The sequence below is a fragment of the Passer domesticus genome, chromosome Z (assembly GCF_036417665.1).
Source record: "Passer domesticus isolate bPasDom1 chromosome Z, bPasDom1.hap1, whole genome shotgun sequence".
Taxonomy (NCBI): domain Eukaryota; kingdom Metazoa; phylum Chordata; class Aves; order Passeriformes; family Passeridae; genus Passer; species Passer domesticus.
The window spans coordinates 52,753,299-52,771,489 of NC_087512.1; the positions used below are offsets into that span (position 1 = coordinate 52,753,299).

Consider the following 18,191-nt stretch of genomic DNA (forward strand, 5'->3'; position numbering starts at 1 on the left):
ATAGTGCAGAGTTTTATTTCTTTATGAGGAACAGAATTTACCTTTAAAGATCCAAATATTGGAATTTTTTCTTTAACAGGCTTTGTACAGACTTGTTCGCTTTCAGCTGTGCAAAAGTCCCTCCCTTGTGTTATTAGGTGTAATTGTACAATGACATATTACATAAAGCTTACTTGTATGGAATCCAGCAAATACAGTTGATTAAATTTGATTTTAGTTTGTTTTATTATAGACAGTAAGTGCTGTAAACTAGGAAATGTACTTGGTTAATAATGGTTATGTATGTTAAATTTGTAGCCAACTTTTTTTTTTCCCCACAGGCCAGGGAAATATCATTGTTCGGACAGCACGGGTTCCCTCTTGTGGTTAACTTAAATTATGAAATGGCTTTGATTTTCCAGCACAGTGACATTCTGAGATATATTTCATTTAAACTACTTTTAGCAAAAACACATAGATGTTAAGCGTCTAACTTAGAAAGCAAAGGTCCTAGAGGAAGCAAAGAAATGAGGAAGTCCTGAAGATTTTGGAAGGCTTCTCATTTCCATTTGCTATTCTTTTAGTTATTCACGAGTTTCTTCTTTTTATCATGTTCACCAGTTAAAACAAACACACAATGAAATAAGCCCAAACTACTTTTTGAAAATAAATTAGTAAAAGGCATTTAACTGTTAACATATAATACATTATAAGATAATGTATTTAATTTAGTTTGGTTCAGCTGTTTGTTTACTTGACTGGATACAGTTCGGAAAAAAAGGAAACAGAATTCCATAGGTTATGGTTGTTTTGGTTTTAAATGTTGTCAAATGGTGATTTCAACTTGCCCATTCAAACATTGATACAAACCCTTAAATTTAGTATAACAGGTAATTCTTTCACAGTAAGTCCATTATTGCATTTGTAAATGGAGCTTCCTTTTGGATATGTGAAGTAGTGTCTGAAATGTTTGTTACTGTGCCTGGCACTGTGCATTTAATTTCCTTGATAATAAGTAATATTAATAATTTGTGGTGGCAAGGTGGTGTCTCCTTGGTCTTGGGAATAGAAGTATTTGACAGGAATTTGACCTTTCTTTCTCCTCAAGGAATAAGCAAAGGCAGAGAGCTCCCAGTTCTAGTTCCACAGGGTTTATTTTCAAGAGTTCATGTAAAACATCTGTGTAGCCAAAGGGCTTTTTCTAATTAAGAAGAATAGCCATAAAACTCCATGGCTATTTAAATTTACCATTTGTGACTCAAACGGAAATATTAATAAGGGTGCAGATGCAGGCACAAAAAATAATGTAGACCTTATTAATGTGTAGGCTGTTCCAGCTTGTGCAAACAAAATAAAAAATAAACAAAAAAACTCTGAGATTCATTGCCTACTGGGAAGTCCCTTTAGGTTTCTTGTGCATTAGAGAAACTGATTAGCATGCAAATTGTCCAGAAGGTATTGATTCAGATACTGAGATAGGACAGCCTGAGTCCCAATATATCAAAACAGTGAGCTCTAAAAAGTTCACAATAAAAAGATGAAAACAGAGTAAAAGAGGGATTGTGATCTGGCTTTAAAGATTTAACAGAAGAATTGCTTTGTTGTGGGCTCTCAAGAACCATACAAACATGAATGTCCCATGCAGTATATGCAATACCTACATTTCATCTTATATTTCACTTTTCTTTTCGTAAGCTTTCTGTCGTTCTGCTTTCAAAGGAAGGGGGAAAGGCCTTTGGAAAGAAAATGCCTTAATTAAGTTACTTTATCTGTATCATATTTCTTTATATTCTTTGGTGGGGAGCTAACCTGAATAAATGCTGTAAGGTTATCTCAGTATGGAAACACTTCTTAAACAGATGGAAAATAACTAGTTGCAGGATGTGAAGTCTAAGACAAGTTTGGTCTGAGGAATCATTGTATTTAGCCCTTTTTTCTTTTTTTTTTCTTCCATGGTATACCATACTGCTAAATTGGTATTTTACAGCAACGTCTTCATTATTAGTGTAACTGCAGGGATGGAAAGAGGGAAAATGGCAGAGATCACAGAGCAAAAACCTGGAGCTGGTCACAGAAAGCAGGAAGCATAGTTCCTAGAAAGTGAAGAAATTAAGATGTATTCTTATTTAACCACTCTCTTTCCATGCTGCCCCACAAGTATTTCGTACTGTGGGTGAGGCTTCACACTATGCTTTGTGACACTTGAGACTTAAGGCCAGGTCCTGAACTGCTGTATTTCCATGAATAAGTAAAAGCCACGAGCTGATCGAATGGGTCAGTGGTGTGTACAATACCCTGCTTTGTGCGGGTCCTGGGTTAGGGAGCAACCTTGGGGCTTTGCTTCCTCGGGCAAACTAGGGCTTGTAATCATGACAAAGCCTCCCTGGAGAAGCTGGCATTTTCCAGGGAGCTTTCACATCCCCCACTGTCTGATTATTCAGCCTCAGAAGAGGATGCCTATCTTTCCACCCCCAGGGTGACTGCAGGGTTTGCAGCTACTATTTTGTGAGCAGGAAGCTACTTGGGGGCAGAAATCAGTTCAAAACTGAGGGGTGATAAATGCTGTTAAATGCCACTGAATTTACTGCATCAGGGAGTTAAAAGCAGCATGGACAGATGCAATAAAGAGAAGTAAATGCAAGAAGGGTGAAGGAGTATTAGGAGTATTGTAATTAGCCCTTTTTTCTTTTTTTTTTTTTTCCTCCATGGGATGCCACACTGTTAGATTGGTATTGTACAGCAAAGTCTTTATTATTACTGTAGTTGCAGGGATGCAAAGAGGGGAAAATTGCAGAGTTTGCAGAGAAAAATACCTGGAGCTGGTCACAGAAAGCAGGAGGCACAGATAGAAGTGAAAATCAGAGAAAACTAAATGCATTATAATAAACAGAAACACAAAAATCTTTAAAAAGCTCTGAACACAAACAACAAATGGACTGTAAACCACCCATGCTGTGGCTGTTGCCATCATGAGAATCTGAGGAGCTGTAATGGACAGCAGTTTGTCAAGGATGGGAATCATCTTGTCTGGAAAATCTTGGAGACTGAGGTGGTTATGGATTAATTAATTTTAGCCTTATTAGGGAAACACAAATGCTACGTTGCTTTTCACCCTTTGGTCTTTCTCTGGTATTTATAAACCAGTCAAGTAGTATCTCCTAGTACTTCTGTTCCTACAAAATATAAACATTACCATCCCAAAATATTCTGCCTTTACATCAGCTGTATAGTGTTTACTGCGATATAGATGTCTCTGAACATTATTCCTAGGCTGAAGTCTGGAAATAAGCCAAACATGGAAATGGTGAGAGCCCATTTAGAGGTGCAAAAATGCAGATCTCTGCTGTCGTCCTTGATCTGCATCTAAATTTGGATTTGAATATGTTAGTCCTTTTTGTCTAAGAGAAAAAGGTCAGGCTGTATGACCTGATGGTGTAAGAGTATTTGAGAGAAACGTTGACCATATTTATTTGTGCTGCATGTGTCTAAAAGTTGCACCCCATACATCTGAGATAGTGTGGAACAGTTTGGCTGTTGACACTGAACTTATATAATGACAAGGAAAAGAGTTATCTGATCTCTCCATGCAAATGTAGTTAATCTATTGCTCTGAATGGGTTTGGGTGAATTCCAGGTGCAGCTTAAATAACAGTGGTGCTTTTGCACTTACCTTGCAATAGAGAAGCAAAAGAAAAGTAAAAATAAAGTTGGAAACATCTATTCTGTGATTTAGTACAAAATGCAAAACCTGCCCCTCAGGCTTTCTTTGCTCCATCTCTATGTCTGCAACAGGGAGATTACCATTTTTGGTAAGTTCTTTTGTGTGTGAATTGAATATTTGCTAAAATATTTAGGTGCATAAGTAGGCATAGCTGCTGGTTTGATTAGTTTGTTGGTGGTTTTTTTTTTTTTTTTTTGTTTGTTTGGTTTTTTTTGTTTGTTTGGGTTTTTTTGGTGGGTTTTTTGTTTGTTTTTGTTTGTTTGTTTGTTTTTTTTGGTGGGTTTTTTGTTTGTTTGTTTTGTTTGTTTGTTTGTTTGTTTTTTGTTGTTGTTGTTGTTGTTTTTTTAATTGGACACCAAAAATACATAAATTGAGCAGAAACCTTTTTTGGAGATGATCAGAAAGAGAAAGGCTGCGCTGTGATTGCTGTGGAGCTACAGGTCTTTACTGGTGTCCACTGGGAATGGCTGGAATTACTGATCTGTGGCCTGTGCCTCCTTCTGCCCACCAAGGGCTCTGTGGGCCACAGGACATTTCTGAGGGCCTTTTTCAGAAGTGTTATTCCAAAGTATGTTGTCCTTGGAGGGATAAGTGTTGGCAGCAACTGGGCAGTGATTTGGCTTGGGGAATTCTGCTGTTGTTTATATTTTATGTACACTCTTGCTGAAGGCTGGTGAAACTGGAATTGTGATTGAGAGCCTGTCATTCAAGAAATGACTTTTCAGTTGAAATAAAGCAAAGAAGTTTAATGAATTTTATGAGATAACAAACCTTAGAATTGAAGTCACTGGTGGATTACATTTATCATGATTTCTGTGCAGGGTCTGTACTGTTAAAAGTTATTTGAACAGCAACATCTCAGATGATGGTTTTCACAGCTGAGCCTTTGTTGTCTTTGTTGATATTTATAGGAGAAGCCCAGATGTACAAGCTAAAGAAGAACTGTGGAAACATATTCAGTAAGTATGGTCCTTGTAGGGTTTGAGAGATGCTTGGTTTGCCTGGAATGTAGTTATTCAAATCCCCTCCACTGTCGCACTACAGTGATTTCGTTTCAGTGAATTATGTATATGTTGATGACCTCCTGTGTGTAGAAGATACTGCAGGTCACTGAGTGCATGGAATAAAGACTGCAGGTCACTGAGTGCATGGAATAAAGATCATTGTATGTAAATGAATTATTAAAGAACAATACATAATTTTAGGGATTTATTCCTATGTGGCTTCCAAAATGTCAATATCAACACTTTTAGCATGACACCCCATTACCCCTTGGGAAGATATTAAGTAATTTCAAAACGTATTCACTGTTTAGTACACATAATACTCATGATATTGTGATGCAACAAGATCAGATTTGCAGGGAGGTGAGAAGAAGGTGGAACAGGATGAGACATGCAGTTGAAGCAATCAAGGTGAAGTTACACTTATTTCAAAATAGGTGTCTTATTTTGGCGTGAAGATAGGTTCAGTGCTGACAACAGCTTGTTTTACTAAATCTTTTTAGCCCAATATAATAAAAACTTTTGCACTTCACAGTTACTGTTACACTTTTTACTTTTCGTAATCCTTTATAGGAAGGAGCTTGTGGATCCATCTGGACTATCTGAGGAGCAATTGAAAGAAATTCCATACACTAAAGTAGAGTGAGTTTATGTCAGCTTTTTTTTGGTGAATATAAAAGCCCACTTTTCTTACTTTACTGTGAACTTTGTCCTACTGAAATAGGAATGGGTTTACACGTAATATATAAGCTCACATCTATTCCAAATACTTCTCTAGGATGGGTTGGGTGGGGATACTTAATAATCTTAAAAGAAAATATTTTTCCTTTTCAAAGTAAGAAAAAACCCATCTTAATCTCTCACACACACTCATAAACCTGTCTGTCTGTATGTATGTATGTCTCCCTAGGCTAGCCATGAAAATTTCTTATATTATAAACTACAGAACCAGAAAGAAGAGAATGCAAACAAGAAAATAATTTTTTTTTCTTACACTTGTTTGTTTTAAATATTCTGATCATCCCAGGCACTCTTTAATCTTTGCAACCCCTTCCCTGGCTTGTCATGGGCAGCTGCCAGGGCATAGCTATTTCCTTAAGAACCAACATCCATTTCACTGCAATAATTGCCCATTTGGGATTCCAGGTCATAGTGCAAGCAGCTGAATGTGGCACAAATGGGATCCTGGGTTGCATTATAATGTACTTCCAAATACCACTTGGCAGAAAAGGCTGATTTTAAGGACATATAAATTATTGTATTCTTTATTAAAGTTCCATTCTCAAATATGGGCATGCCAGTTTGTGACCTCTGCTCTCTTAAAGCATTGAATTCCAAGTGCAGAATTCTAAAAAGAAGCATCAGCCCTTTAAATTCAGCTACTGGAAGAAGCCATCTGTTACACTTCAATACAAAGCACACACTCAGTCTGCAGCTGAATTTATGTTTTGTGCCAAAGATCTGGTTTACCAACCCCCTTGTTGTAAATTCTGTCTCTCTCAGGACTCAAGGTGACCCCATCCGCATCCGGCACTCGCACTCCCCTCGCAGCTACAGGCAGTACCGGCGGTCCCAGTGCTCCGATGGGGAGAGATCTGTCCTGTCTGAAGTGAAGTATGTGAACATGGTTATTAGCACTGAACTAGTCTAGTGCAGCCCAAAGGTTGTGTAGAGATCATGGTGGTATGAAGCTGCACAAATGTGGCTTGTTGGTGGTTCAGGCAACCCCCTGAATAGTAGATCTTCAGAGCTAAATATAAATGAAATAATTCCAAAAACATTTATGGTCTGTTCTCAGTCACAGTGGCTTTCTTGATCCATTTGGAAGGGGGAAAACTGAAAAGACTGAAATAAACCTGTATTGGTCTTTACTGGTAGGTCATAACGCTGCTTAGGGGATGAGAATCCATGAGTTGCTTTCCAGATAACTTCATCCTTGACAGAGTTAAGATGTTATCAGTGTTAGGTCTGTAATATTTCTCATGGGAACTCTAGTACAACCCTCTTCATCAATTGGTGGATCAGTCTTTCTTAGAAGGCTGAAGAGTACATCTGAATGGAAAAGCAACAGCCCCATTCTTGGTTGCAACAAGGCCATAAAAATATACAACACAGTTCCCTAGCTTTTGAAACAAGCAGAAAGGTGAGTTGTAGCTGGCTAGCACCCTGAAGGAGATGTGGCACACTGATGATTTCATGCGAGACTTGTCTTTGCCATGAGTGTGGCTGGGCCCTGGCAGAGGTTGCCCAGAGAAGCTGTGGCTGCCCCTCCTTAGAAGTGCCTAAGACCAGGTTGAGGGAACCCTGAGCAACCTGAGATAGTGGAAGGTGTCCAAATCTATAGCAGGAGGTGGAACTGGATGATCTTCGTGGTCCCTCCCAAACCAAACCATTCTGTCAATGATGTTGTATCAATTTGGGCTGCTTCCAAAGACCAGGAAAAGACAGGGATGGGATGGGCTGTGCCCTGAAGGTGCCCACAAAGGATTAGCATGACAGCTTTCAGGTGTCCTAAGTCAGGTGATAGAGGCCTTTCAGATCTATAGAACAGTCTGTGTCAGTTTCACTGTTCTCAGCTGCACAGTTATAGTTTACCTCATTAAAGCAGTATCCATTTTGTGATATTGTAATTCCAGTGTCAAAACTGATCTGGTCCCTCCACTGCCTGTGACACGATCTTCAGATGGGAAAGTTCCCAGCATCCAGCTGACTCAACAGGTTAGTGATTGTACATTCTTTTCAATTTTCCTTTTTATTGGAGGGAGAAGTGGGGTGCTAGTGCTTTATTTAAGATAGTCTTTGTTTTTCAGTGAAAAATAAGGATGAGATTTTTTTTCAGCAGCAGTGTGAATTGAACTTTTGTATTTTACTTAGATTTTGCTTGTATTTCAAAATACATGTAGTTCTTAGCATATGCCCCTGTGAACACCTGCTTCTGCTGCTGGAGAACTCTTTCCCAATCTGATGCATTCCTAAGTTGGATCTCTGCTTGTCACTGAAGGAAAACTGACTTTTACCACTTCTTGAATTATGCAAATGTGGTTGTGATGCAGTTGTAATCACATCATTTATTAATCTCTTTTAGAAGAGTTTTGTTGCTTGGGCTTGAAACAGTGCTTCTTTAATTTTCTTTCTCTTTTATTTCACACCCCCCCCCCCCCCCCCCAACAAGTACTGAATATCTTTTAGGCTATTTACATGCAAAAAGGACAGAACTTGCCTTTTGTTAATCTAACTTAATCACTGTCTTTCATCATACATTACACTACCACATCTCAGTTTTGATAGTTTTATTGAGCTCAGAATGTGAGACACAAATTCTATTCAAAAGCACTCACTGGTCTTTAGTACAAACACACAAAAGGGGAATCAAAACATGGAAGGGAGAATTCCAGACACCTAACTTACCATACCATTAATGTTAAAATGTTCAGTGTATACAAACACCTCTCTTCTCCCTCTGCCCCAGGATCACTCAAGACTGTGGCCATTATTTCCTTGTGAGTGTTTACTTGCAGTGTTTTGCTAAATATCAAATAATTAATCATAGCATTTTCTGAAGAGGCAATAGCACAAAGGGGCAGCAGCTGGCAGCACGCAAGAGGGGAAAACAGTTCTGTTTGATCAAATAAATGTAGAGACTCTAATATTCCTGATGTGTGTATATATATGTATACGTGAATTGCCATACCCATAGCCTAAGGCTTTCATAGAAAGCTAGCAAAATACAGTGTTTAAATTCTGCTGTATCTTTTCAACAACATGTTTAATTTATTCCCTTCAGAGGCAGAATGGATCTAAGGACAGCCTAATAGAAGAACCATCTCTGCTATCCACTAATAATGTTGATGGAAAACCCAACACTAAGATTGTAAAGACTGCACAGGTGTCACGCTTCAAGGTGGAGACTTGACTGATGAATTGAAGATGGTGAATGGATTTTGGTCTTTGGAAAGTGAGGATTTGTTTATGCGTGCAAGGGAAGGAAGTGAAGTCGATGGGGTGGTCTTTCCTTCAGGACACCTGGCAGTGCAGGCTGCTTGCTGGGAAGACCAAGCAATAGTTTTATCACCAACATCATTCTAGTGGTGTGACTGATTGAGAACAAGCTGCCTCATAGACAACCAAAACCAAAAGTCCTTGCAAAACTGAGAGATCAGCAGTTACATTTCCAAAAGATGAACAACAACAAAAAAATTGCTGCAAAACAGGCTTCATGGTCTGCTCTGTAACTGAACAGCCTTGTTCCAAGAAGTGACTCTTAACTGACATGATCAGGATCAAGATAAGTAAAATAGTCATATTTTTGGTCAATTGTGCAATACGGTGTGATATGGGGAAAATATCTTCACAATTTATATGGGGATCAACTTATGTTCTGAGACATAAGGACAGATAGCTCTTACAAGGGCTATTTTCACCTAGCACAATAACAGATGCTTGTGTTGTTGATACAAAATCTGACTCAACTCATTTTAGCTCAAAAAGAATAGACTCTGTAACATGCTGTAGCAGTACATTCCAGAGGTGATACAGCTTGCTTTGGGCAGGTTTAAGTGCTGTAAATTTTGAATGTCCTTTTGTGTAGAGGGACTATTTAAATGAACATTCCATACCACAGATACATTCCATACATTTACCAACATGTAGTAAAGCACTGGAAACAGAGGAATATAAATTGACCCACTGTGTAAAGACTGCTTAACAAGGCACTTCAGTGCTGGTTAAATGAAACTTGTGAAGTAGTATTTAAAACAGCTAGAAAATAGTTGTTTTATTTTTTTTAATCTAGATTAGCAAAATCTGTCTTAATATCTCATATAAAATAATCTGACACTTTTCTCTGAGCCATTTCTACTGTTAAAGCAGTATTTCAGGTATGATAACTATAATTTCTTTTCTATTGTCATGGTAGGAATACTAAGTTTTAATGATGCTGCACATTGAGTGGGTTATCTTCTAATACCTATCTGAAGTGATGACTGACTCTTCTTTTGCCCTATCACTTCTCACAAATATCTGACAGTCAGCACATGGATGAACCTTCAGGTGTTGTTGACTTGCTAGAGAGCTTAGCAAAGTCTTTGTGTCGTGGAAGTAATTTTTTGCTAAGTGTAATCATTGAACTAAGTACTGAATTTGTCAAACAGTGTCACAAACAGCTGCAGCAGCTCATGTGCCTTTCTACATCTGTCCTCTCTACACTCAACCCTCAAAACCCACAGAGATTTGCAGTGATCCTGTCTTTCAGTCCAAGCAACACCAGGGAATTGCAGCCCTGTCAGAAAAGCAACACTGCTTGAGAACTGGAGTTAGCATAGTTACACCTTACAAGAGGCATGGGATTACTAATACACATTTTAACTGACTAAACTGGTAAGCAAAATGTTGTACAATGTATTTTCCACTTTATTTTTTGATTCTTCATTGTTTCATGATCTGAGGTGGTCAGGTGGATGTTACTAGCCAGGGTGGCAGCCATAGTTTGTATATTCCTATCACAGTATGGAGTGGTCTCTAGGTTGGGAAGTACTGCAGGGAAGGCAGATTCACTTAACAAATACTTTTTTTGGTCATTTACTTGGGATAGCTCTGCTTCTACAGTCTCAGTGAACAAATCTAAGGGAAAAAAAAAGAGCAAGAACCCCTCTCTGGTAAAAATTTAGTTTTCATGGAGGTTCTTCAGAATTTTTAAAATTTTTCTATGGATTTCATTCTAGGACATTGTTGGGCTTGGCTTAAAGTATTTGCTCAGCTTTGTAAATTTGTTAAATGGTTTCATTATCATTGCTCCAATTTAAAGTGATCCTTTAGGATCTGTTTATGACCTTGTGTAATACTGTCAAGAACAACAGTTAGGAAAAGCCCAAACGAAACAAAAAAACCCAAACCAAAACTAAAAAGAAAATCCAAACCCAAACCACAACAAAAACCCTGATCAATCCCCAGGGAAAAAAAAAATACCACCATAGCAAAATGGCTTAATGGAGGGCATCACAATCTTTTGGAAGACAACTGAAAAATGACAAACTATACAAGAACTGGTTAGTGCCAGTAATGAAAGCTACTCCTTGTTCCTTTGAGAAGGTGTTCCAGCTTGGAGCATTACACACTTGCTTATAGTTTGCTGCTTTCTAATAATTACCATTAGTTTGGTATTCTTACCCAGGCATAAGTAAGTAGCATGTATCTACTACTGCAGGAGGATTTGTATTGTTATTTAAGAATTATCTGTACATAGTGTACCTATCTTGCCAGTCTTTAAATATTGATCAAGAGGGTTTATATCCAACCTCATGTTTTCCTGTGGGCTTTCCTTGTCCTGTGGGCCTTTTGTTTGTTATTGCTGAATACCAAGCAAATACATCAGCCAAGTGCATGGTATTTTACTTACTGCACTACACCAGAAAATAGCTTCTATCTAGTCTAGTAGTGAAAGGTTCAAATTCTCAAGTCACTGTAGAGTTATTTCATAATCAAGCCAACTTTATTGTATTTAGATGAGAAGTTTATGGAGAGAGCCCCAGATTTGAGTTAGTGATCTCCCTGATGAGACTATGTAGGTCAGCAAGTCAGTTACCCTGGGCCACTACAATTCAGTTTTGTGTATACAAAAGACTAAAGATATAATGCCTCCTATTACATGTTTTCCAAATGCTTTGTTGTGCCAAAACAAGGCAAAACTTGCAATAAGGACATCACTGTCAGCTAATAGTACAGAAAAGCAAATTTCTTTCATATATGTGATATTCCTTTCCCTTCAAGCTTTTCCTCAATCATTTGAGGAAAAGCACCTTTTTTATGGTATTTTTGTGAGATATACACACAAGTGATCAATCACTGAAAACACTCACTGTGTCACAGCTATGACTTCCACACCTAAACCAGCTCTACATGTCTAAGGTGTAGCTCTGAGCTACACCTTGCCCTCTCCATTGTTACTACCCTTCCCCAGCTCTCCTGGGGTGTTCACTGCCTAGAGGCAGTTACATTTGCAGATTTGGAGTCTGGATGTCAGTCTAAAATACTTTTACATCCTGATCAATCAGGCAAAAGACATGAGATACATAACAGTGTCAGGAAGTTTACCTTGGGGTTGAATGCCATATACAGACCTGTGCTCACTTGGACAAAGGATTGCTATTTGAGGCATTCTCATCCTAGTTCTCCTGAATTGATCTCAGGCCAACGATTTACATTTGCCTCTGCCTTTACCTCTTCTGAGACTTAAGTAAGAGCTAAGCATTGGTAAGTTATAGAACTCTCACTAATTAGCAACAATTACAACATATTTGTACAACCTTTTGCAAAACATGTATTTTATACAATAAAGAGGGCTTGCTAACCACAGCACAAAAGCACTGTTGTGTATCCTGCACTGGTTCCCTTGCTTAGCTGGCTGGTTTCTTTCATTTGGAACTAGCCTGGACCTGGTGTTTTCTACACTGGACCTCTTACCAGTATCACTAACTCTGCAACTTGTATTCTAATCAAGCTCATTATATTGATGATGTTTGTTGCAAAGTCATTACCATTTAAGTTGCCAAATTCATTCCTTTTATACAGGTGGATATTGAGCTGAAGAGATAGCATGTTTTCTTTGGGAAGATTTGTTTAATTCAAAACTCCCTAGAAAGGTGTTTGAAGACAACATACATGAACATACCAATGTGATACATTTGTTCCATGTACAGTAGGTATTCATGAAGCAACTGTGTGCTTTATTTTAAAATGAGTTTGATAGATGGCTGTGTCAATACTTGTGTCCAAGTTATTTAAAAGTCAAGTAAAACTTGAATTTTTAGGGCATTGCATGGTTGCCTGTGTGTCTTATTTACATTACACTAAGGAGCAAAGCCTTCAGAAACACAGATTCATTTGACACCACCATCTGGTAAAAACAGGTGTAGTACCAATTAAAATCCACTTGAGGATACAGCTTCTCCAGATTAAGTATTCTATCTTGTAGCTGGAAGTTGTTAGTGTAAGGTTTGCATTTCCTGTGCACATCTATACCAGTTTCCTTCTCACCTAAAAATCACCAGAGAGCAACAGCAGACTATGTAAGCTGTTAAAGCAAACACACAGATAGAGAGTCAGTGTGGCAGACGTTCTCTCCTTAATGTGTCTGGTTTTATTCCTGTATTTGTTCTCCTGAGTAAGAGCTGTGGTATGTTGACCTTGGCTGGACACCAGGTGCCCACCAAGCTGATCTATCACTCCCCTCCTTGACAGGATGGGCAAGGGAATTAGATGGAAAAAATCCTTGTGGGTCAAGATAAAGGAGTTTAATAAAGCAGAAGCAAAAGCAAAAAAAAAACCCTCAACCTCCAAAAGATTTACTTTTTCTACTTCCCAGGAGCACATGGTATCCACCCAGTTCCTGCAACCCAGGGCTTCAGTACATGTAGTAGGTTGTTCCAGAATATGAATACCTTATCCTTTCTCTTCAGTTTTTATTGCTGAGCAGATTCTTACATCTGATGTTTTTTTCAAGGCTGCAATCCAGTTAGCCAGTCATACAAAATAATTGGCAGTCCTAATGTTTAACATCGTACTTCACATTTACCAGCATTATTATTAAAGTAATCTGTGACCCTTGCACACACCTATTGCTCCCTGGACCTCACTTTTCCCTTGTTGTACTCCACTATAACACCTGTAGTACACATTAAAGCTTGGGGTTCTATATCTTTTTTAGTTGAAAGGAAGTTTACCCTGGGCTTGATACCAACCAAGTATCTAACAATGGGGTTAGATACCAATTATCAAATCAGTCACTAGCTGTTGCTCTTGAGATTTTTTTTTAAAGTTTTAAAAAGCTATTCCTGTTGGTCTTACAGTTCAAGAACAAAGGCCCATAAGCAGAACTCCTGAACAGATGGTATCTTCAGAGAATGTAATCCCTAGTAAAAACCCTAAACTTTCAAGTACATCCCATAATTACAAGCTGGACCTCTAAAAATTAATTACTCTTGTCTAAACCCCCTTCTCTCTTGACAAACTAAAAACAACCTTACACTTAGAATTATTGACATGCTTACATTCAGTACTGAAAAATCACACATTGCAAGATATACAATTTAAACATTTGTTCTTCTGATAAACTACGTTAAGTCTTCCTAGAAAAATAAGCAGCAATCTCAATTATCTCAAGAGTTTTTCACTCTAAGTTATGCTGAAGTACCACATGATGTCAAGGTGATAATAAACCAAGCTTGCCGTTCTCCATGTTGAATAAACACCTTTCTTACTCTTTTTAAAGCCAGGTTTGCTGAATTTCTACTTTTAAAATTTCTACTTTTGCTCACCACAATAAAAATCTCAGTCAACCTATCTTCAAATACTACAGGACACCATGGTTTAAGTCATCACATCCCAGCTCACTCCTAGGCTTTGTTTCATCCGAAGGGGTGCATTGGTATGCCAACAATAACACAAAGGAAGTCCAAACTCTCTAACAGAAGCAATTGTTACTAAAGCTTGCAAAAGACAGAAATTCTGAGAAGAGAAAATAAAATTTTTAATTTTTGTCTATATAAACATTACCAGACACTGCCACAATGCAGTTAAATGCACTTTGTCTTACTATATGAAGGCTTAATAGACCACCTTTTAAACAGTTTTTTGCTTCTTAGGGAGGAGTGTTTCAATGGACAGGGATTGCTCCCAGGCTGGTTCTAACAATTCTTCCTAAGGAAAAAAAGAAACACACGATGTGAGACTGGACATGTAGCACACAGCCCTTTTCAGTAACATTCTCTAAATCCCCAACACTAACACAAAATTAAAAAGATGAGCTTCCCCTCATCCCTTGGGCAAAAAGGTAAAATTTGCAAATCTTAATTTTTAGGAAGCCTGCCTGCAAGAGAGGCCTTTTGCCCACCTAAGCAAGAATTCAGATGGTAACTACAAGGTGGTGGCAGTAATAACACTTTCCGGCTAGTGGGAATCAACAGAAATTCCTGCAGTACTAACTCATACAGGTGACTGTGCATTAGAAAACACACTGGGAACAGTAAGTCAATAATACACGATTTAATAATCTTTTGTCGGAAAACAAGCAGCCGCTTTGTTACTGGACATTGCTAATAATGGATTACACAAACTTTTCTCTTCCCAGACAGAAACTCATACACAGAGTACCCACCTTACTCTTCAGCCCTGCAAAAGTGTGCAGAAGGTGTGGATGGATTTCACAGGCTCACTTCCTACCAGCAGCAGTGGTAAAGGATTCAGTGCATCGGTGCTACTCAAGCAGATTCTCACATTTCATTGATGAAACTTTCTGATTTTATTACTTTCAAGAGCATTACGGCCAACCTGGAGGAGTTTCATCACTTCACTGAAGATTAGTTATATTTTCTCCTGAAAAAAAGCCACAAGCCAAACAAAAGCTACAGTGATGTAGTACAGGATCATTCTTACACCAGATTTCCAGTACTGACCTAGAAGTTCCTGGCTTCAGAGACTTCAATTATGTGTCACACCCTTGGGTACGCAGGTTACACAAATCACAGTCTCAGCAACAAAGAAAGACTTGAGAGTGTATGCAATTTTTATTAATACCTTGTTTGTACTAATGAATTTCGGGCTAACTTGCGCTATTCAGCTTTTCAATAGTGCTGGCCCTTCCAAGACTTTACAGTGAAGCAGTATCTGGCATATGAGATTCCAGGCTTTCTATTTTGTCAGCCTTTTTAACATTTTCAATCCTTGTGTTCTGAACTGCTCCACAATATCACACCCCTAAAAGCAAACATGAGAAAGCAAATCCTTGTCTTGGACACGCTGGCAGCCGCATACTGATTTAACAAACCACCCACACAGAAATTTTTATTTTGTAATATTTTATTTTGCTCTTTTTGATATGAATACAGCCATCAGGCTGATCTCACTCTCGCTGTTTCAGTTCTAATTTCTGCTCTGAAGTCATTGTGGCAAACCTTCTCAGCAGAAAGCCTGCTTCATTGTAACAGCAGGCTACAGAACAGAGTTGCACAAGGAATTATTGTTACTCACAGCTGTGCAATCAGCACTTGGTGGCTTCTTCCCACATGCCCTTCTCATGCTCAGAGACTTTCAGCACACAGGGCTATTCTGGGAGATCCCGAACTTCCAGCAAAACACACTAGAAACCTGTAAGAAGCATTCCTAGCATTAGGCATTCTGTCAGGAATCTGACAATATTGAAGAACACTTTACACTTTCAAAAGGACATCAAGGAAAGCTCAGCAAAAGAGCAGACAGCGTATTATCCAATACTGAATGACACACCCACAAATCTACAAAAACAAACTACAATTTTTCCCCTTTAAGAAGATTTTAATATTTTCTGCGTGTTCAGTATTAAGCTGTAAATATATTTTTATAATAGAAAATCTAGAGGCTGCTGCTGGAAAGTTATGTACTAATTACTTGCAAATGTAAAGATCATGACAGACAGGAGTGCTAAACAATGCTAAAAGTGGCCACTATAATTTTAGCTTTTCCTCTTCTAATAACTGTCAGATTCTCCACTTTAAAAGACTGAAGAATAAAACCTTCTACATAGCTACTCAACTATACTATTTGTACATGTTTTTTGGGGGTTTTTTTGTCCTTGCAAAAACAGAGAGGAGGAAGGTACATAACCAGCTCCCTAAACCACTTTGAGCAAGAATTCTTGTTTGCCTTTTTTGACACCACATCCATTCTGGACAGGAATGAATGGGCAACACAAAGGCAAAAACCGTAAGTATGGGAACTCCATACCTCAGCAAAATTAAATTCACAGCTTAAGAAAAAGAGCAATTAATCAGTTGAAAAATATTTCAAAAGTCACTATTAAGTAATATTATATACAGAGCAAACATTTAATGAGAAAAGCCGAGAATACCATGCCCTTGGGACACCTTTTGGTCATGTTGGTGCATGCTCCGGCCACTGACCAACTTCCATTGCTTTCATCTGGGAAAGAAAAGAAAGGAGAAGACATATTTGGAAGAGCGACAGAGATACACGAACAGTACAAGGAGTCTAAAAGGACATACTAGAGATAAGTGCCCGATTTCGAAGACAGGCACCGCCAATAAGCACAACCTCCAACGCAGCTCCCTCAGCAGCCGCGGCCGCCGCAATGCTCCTGGCGCCTCACGCGGGGCGAACCATCTCTCCCGAAAGAGAGGGGGGCACGCCGTGCGTCGCCTCCTTCTCTTCCCGCAGCGTAGCGGCCGCATACTGAGTGTGCAGCAGACGCGAGGTTTCAGACTCGGCCATCCACGCAGAAGGAGTCCTGAGCAGGAGACACTGCCCCGGAAAGGCGCCGAGGTGCGGACCAGCATCGGCTCTTCCCCCTGTGTCAACGCGGCGATGGGGGCGCCTCAGAGAGGCAGTGTCGCATCCCGCTGTCTGCGCATGTGCAGTGCCGCGCCCGCCGAGCTGTGTGGGCGCTGTGGGAGGAAGTTGCCAATGTTTCCCGTTCCTTCTGGACGCTCCCGGTGTTTCCGGGGCCTTTGTGGGGCCTCCCTGTGTTCCCTGTGCCGTCGCGGCGAGGAGGCTGCTCTCGCAAGTCCTCGGGGTTCCCTTTGTCTTTACAGGGGCAGATCCCGGTGAGGTGACTGCACTAACCCCGCCATCCCGTGTACCTCTCGCTCGTGGCTGCGATACCTTCAGGGTGAATTGTCTGTCCCCATGCTGAACTCCCCTCGCCCTTTGTAAACGTAAGCGGTGCCCTCAGATGGCACACAGTAGAAGTTCCTTAATAAAGAAAAGGGCTGTGTTTGAAGAATTGTGCCATGTTACATCACAGAAGTAAACATGCTTTAGGTGGGCCGAGGATGTTTTGCTGTGTGAAAGCTGTGACCTTTTCGCCTCTGGTGTTCTTGATTTGTGGAAACCTCCACTTTGCTCCCTTGCAGATTAAGCAATGTTTCTTTTCTAAACCTGGCTCTGTGTCTTTGTTCAGAGAGCCAAAATGGGCTGTATCCACCCCAGCAGTTTCCTGCTGTTTGCTCCGCTGGGAGCACATGGAGAGAGGAACCAGCCTTGGTTCACACTGCAAGTTGTGACAGTGCTCGATATTAAGGCTTGAACGCTGGCAGAAGCTCAGCTCTTTCCTGACCTTGTGTTCACACATTGGAAATCCTGTGGGAAGGGGGAATCAGAGCAGGCAGGTACACCACGAGGATAACCTGGCAGCATGTCTGGAAAAGAGCAGGATGAGGCTGGTGCCAGCTATAGGGAAACCTGTACAACTTTCCTACCTGCCTTGCTCTGGTGGATTAAGCTATCATCTAACAAAAAATTCTACAACATTACTGATTCCCACATTTATAAATCCCAAAGTTCACAACTTTCTGTGGGTGAAACACAAGATATCAGGTGCAAGTTGGAATTTGTGTTGTTCATGTCTATGTGCCTGCTTCTTTGCTTGTGGAGTGGTCAGCATTTTCTGGCACTATAAGGTTTCATGTTCTTCGCTGGAGTCCGTCTTGCTCTGATTCTTG

The 18,191-nt window shown here is 39.6% G+C and overlaps 1 protein-coding gene, 2 long non-coding RNA genes and 1 other non-coding gene across 5 annotated transcripts in view; 2 read left to right on the plus strand and 2 right to left on the minus strand.

The window, feature by feature from the left end:
- Nucleotides 1-12,513, plus strand: part of EPB41L4A (erythrocyte membrane protein band 4.1 like 4A) — a 126,812-nt gene extending 114,299 nt beyond the window's left edge. For both annotated transcript variants that reach the window (XM_064405584.1, XM_064405583.1), the window contains 5 exons: nucleotides 4,612-4,659; nucleotides 5,278-5,346; nucleotides 6,208-6,318; nucleotides 7,341-7,422; nucleotides 8,489-12,513. In XM_064405584.1, the coding sequence (XP_064261654.1) occupies nucleotides 4,612-4,659; nucleotides 5,278-5,346; nucleotides 6,208-6,318; nucleotides 7,341-7,422; nucleotides 8,489-8,617 (439 nt within the window). In that variant the 3' untranslated portion in view covers nucleotides 8,618-12,513. The remainder of the gene's footprint in view (nucleotides 1-4,611; nucleotides 4,660-5,277; nucleotides 5,347-6,207; nucleotides 6,319-7,340; nucleotides 7,423-8,488) is intronic.
- Nucleotides 12,514-14,203: 1,690 nt separating this feature from the next.
- On the minus strand, nucleotides 14,204-17,052 carry LOC135291408 (uncharacterized). Its single transcript, XR_010354208.1, has 5 exons — nucleotides 16,737-17,052; nucleotides 16,583-16,653; nucleotides 15,727-15,843; nucleotides 14,855-15,072; nucleotides 14,204-14,397 (listed from the first exon to the last, which is right to left on the minus strand). It is a non-coding gene; the product is annotated as an uncharacterized LOC135291408 (long non-coding RNA).
- On the minus strand, nucleotides 16,299-16,431 carry LOC135291550 (small nucleolar RNA SNORA13). The gene has a single exon (XR_010354360.1). It is a non-coding gene; the product is annotated as a small nucleolar RNA SNORA13 (small nucleolar RNA).
- Nucleotides 17,053-17,067: 15 nt separating the features above from the next.
- The window catches only part of LOC135291409 (uncharacterized), a 30,877-nt gene continuing 29,753 nt past the window's right edge, over nucleotides 17,068-18,191 (plus strand). The window contains exon 1 of the long non-coding RNA XR_010354209.1: nucleotides 17,068-17,405. This is a non-coding gene — a long non-coding RNA (uncharacterized LOC135291409). The remainder of the gene's footprint in view (nucleotides 17,406-18,191) is intronic.